General features: G+C 40.3%; 1 protein-coding gene across 1 annotated transcript; it reads left to right on the plus strand.

Moving 5' to 3' along the window:
- Window positions 1–276: 276 nt before the first annotated feature.
- Window positions 277–1273, plus strand: LOC112081454 (uncharacterized PE-PGRS family protein PE_PGRS20-like). Its single transcript, XM_024148000.1, has one exon. It carries the CDS (start codon window positions 418–420, stop codon window positions 1105–1107), a length of 690 nt encoding a protein of 229 aa, XP_024003768.1. The 5' UTR covers window positions 277–417; the 3' UTR covers window positions 1108–1273.
- Window positions 1274–2003: the final 730 nt, after the last annotated feature.

A 2003-nucleotide genomic window follows, 5' to 3' on the forward strand; every position in this document is an offset into this window, starting at 1 on the left:
GTTTGAGTTTTTTTATAAGTGACCACCATTTATTATTATCAGCTTTATTTAACATGTTGACGTTACATGAATACAACAATAATAATGCTTGAGTTTTCTTTAATAGTTGATCATCTTTATCAGCTTTATTTAAAGTGTTACTGTTTCAAAAAAACTATAGTGCGTACCGACGAGCCTGGATCCGTTTACAAGATTTAAGAGTGTTGAGTGGGTTTCATATTTTCCATGAACCAGGGATTAGAGGACACGTGTTTGTGCTTGTTGGTGGAATTTTGGCTATAAATTGAGTTTCTCGCCATGTTATGTAATAGAAAGCTTGTTCTGATCGAGCTTATATTGTTTGGGAAACAATCTAGATAAGAGTGAGCTTTCGTGTGTATATTAAAAGAGAAAGGGAGAGAGAGAGAGTAAGAGTGTATGGGGATGTTCGTGAGAAGGGGCTGGGTAATGGCATGTGTAATGGTGTTACTGATGTTAACTCAAGTGTTGGGGAAACTATCTAGTACATGTGGTCGTGACAGTGGCAAAAGCCGATGTGATAAACATGGAGGAGGCGGTGCCGTTGGTGGTAGTAAGGTTATCAATGCTATGGAGGCTGCAGAAGAAGGTGAAGGTGTAAGTGGTGCTGGTGGTGCTGGTGGTGCTAGTGGTGCTGGTGGTGCTACTGGTGCTGGTGGTGCAAGTGGTGCTGGTGGTGCTAGTGGTGCTAATGCTGGTAGTGCTAGTGGTGCTGGAGCTGCTAGTAGTGCTAGTGGCACTGGTGGTACTAGTGGTGCTGGTGGTTCAAGTGGTGCTGGTGGTGCAAGTGGTGCTGGTGATGCTAATGCTGATGGTGATAGTGGTGTTGATGCTGGTGGTGCTAGTGGTTCTGGTGGTGTTAGTGGTGATGGTGGTGCCACTGGTGCTGGTGGTGCCAGTGGTGCTGGTGGTCCCAGTGGTGCTGGTGGTTTTGGGGGTCCTAGTGGTGCTGGTGGTGATGGTGGTGCTAGTGGTGCTGGTGGGTCTGGTGGTAAAAGTGGTGATGGTCGTAATGTCGGTCCTGGAGGTGGTGCCATTGGTGTTATTGCTGGAGAGGGTGTTGGTCATGTTGGTAAACGTCGACACTAATTCGAAAACATCAGTGACTGTTAATAACTTAGCACTCCGTGCATGTTACCCTCCTTAGTTTGCATAACGTCTATCTTATTCAGTTATTCTTCTTTGTACGAGTACCAGGAATTATAAGTTTTATGTGTATGCTAAAAATAAGAGAGTTTAATTGAAGAAAAAAATGGTAATTTTATTTGAAAGTCTGGCTAAGGTGTGCGGAAATAACTTAAACTGCATAAACTGAACTGAATTCGGATGTTCGGTTTGTTTCGGATAGTCAAAGATATCTGAATGGTTCCTTTAAAAAAAAAAAAATTGGATATTGGAATCAAACAAAAAAACCAAAAAACCAATGACTATCTGCAATATTTGAATGTAACTGTATACCTGAAAAATGAAAATATTAGTTATATTTGGATTTGAAATAATTAAAATATCCAAAATTATAATTAGAAATATGAAGATTAGTTATATTACAAAGGTAGAATATAATGATGGTTAATACTGAATAGATAGTTGATTATCGAGATAGGATTGCTAATACATAGCCTACGTTTTAGGCCCCTTTCTTACTTTGCTTCTCCTCTGCCCTACTCGGGAACCAAACCCTTCAAATTATTCAATTTCTTAACTAAGCACCCTCATTTCTCTACTACGGTGGAATTACTTGGACTCAACCCGGTGCTATAATCTCTGACATGGCCTCACTGAACGCAAAGCTAACAGATCAAAAAGAAGCTTAAAATCACTAAGTAGAGATTATTATTCTGATATCCAGAGAAGAGTGAAAGAGACTAACAATTTGTTGAAGACATTGCAGGTACAAGCCCTCCAAGATCCGTCTACTGAACTTTTTCTCAAAATATACATGAATTGGTCCAACCCGAGATGTATTGAAGAAGAGTACTTTAAGT

The sequence above is a fragment of the Eutrema salsugineum genome, unplaced genomic scaffold (assembly GCF_000478725.1).
Source record: "Eutrema salsugineum unplaced genomic scaffold, Eutsalg1_0 scaffold_10, whole genome shotgun sequence".
Taxonomy (NCBI): Eukaryota; Viridiplantae; Streptophyta; class Magnoliopsida; order Brassicales; family Brassicaceae; genus Eutrema; species Eutrema salsugineum.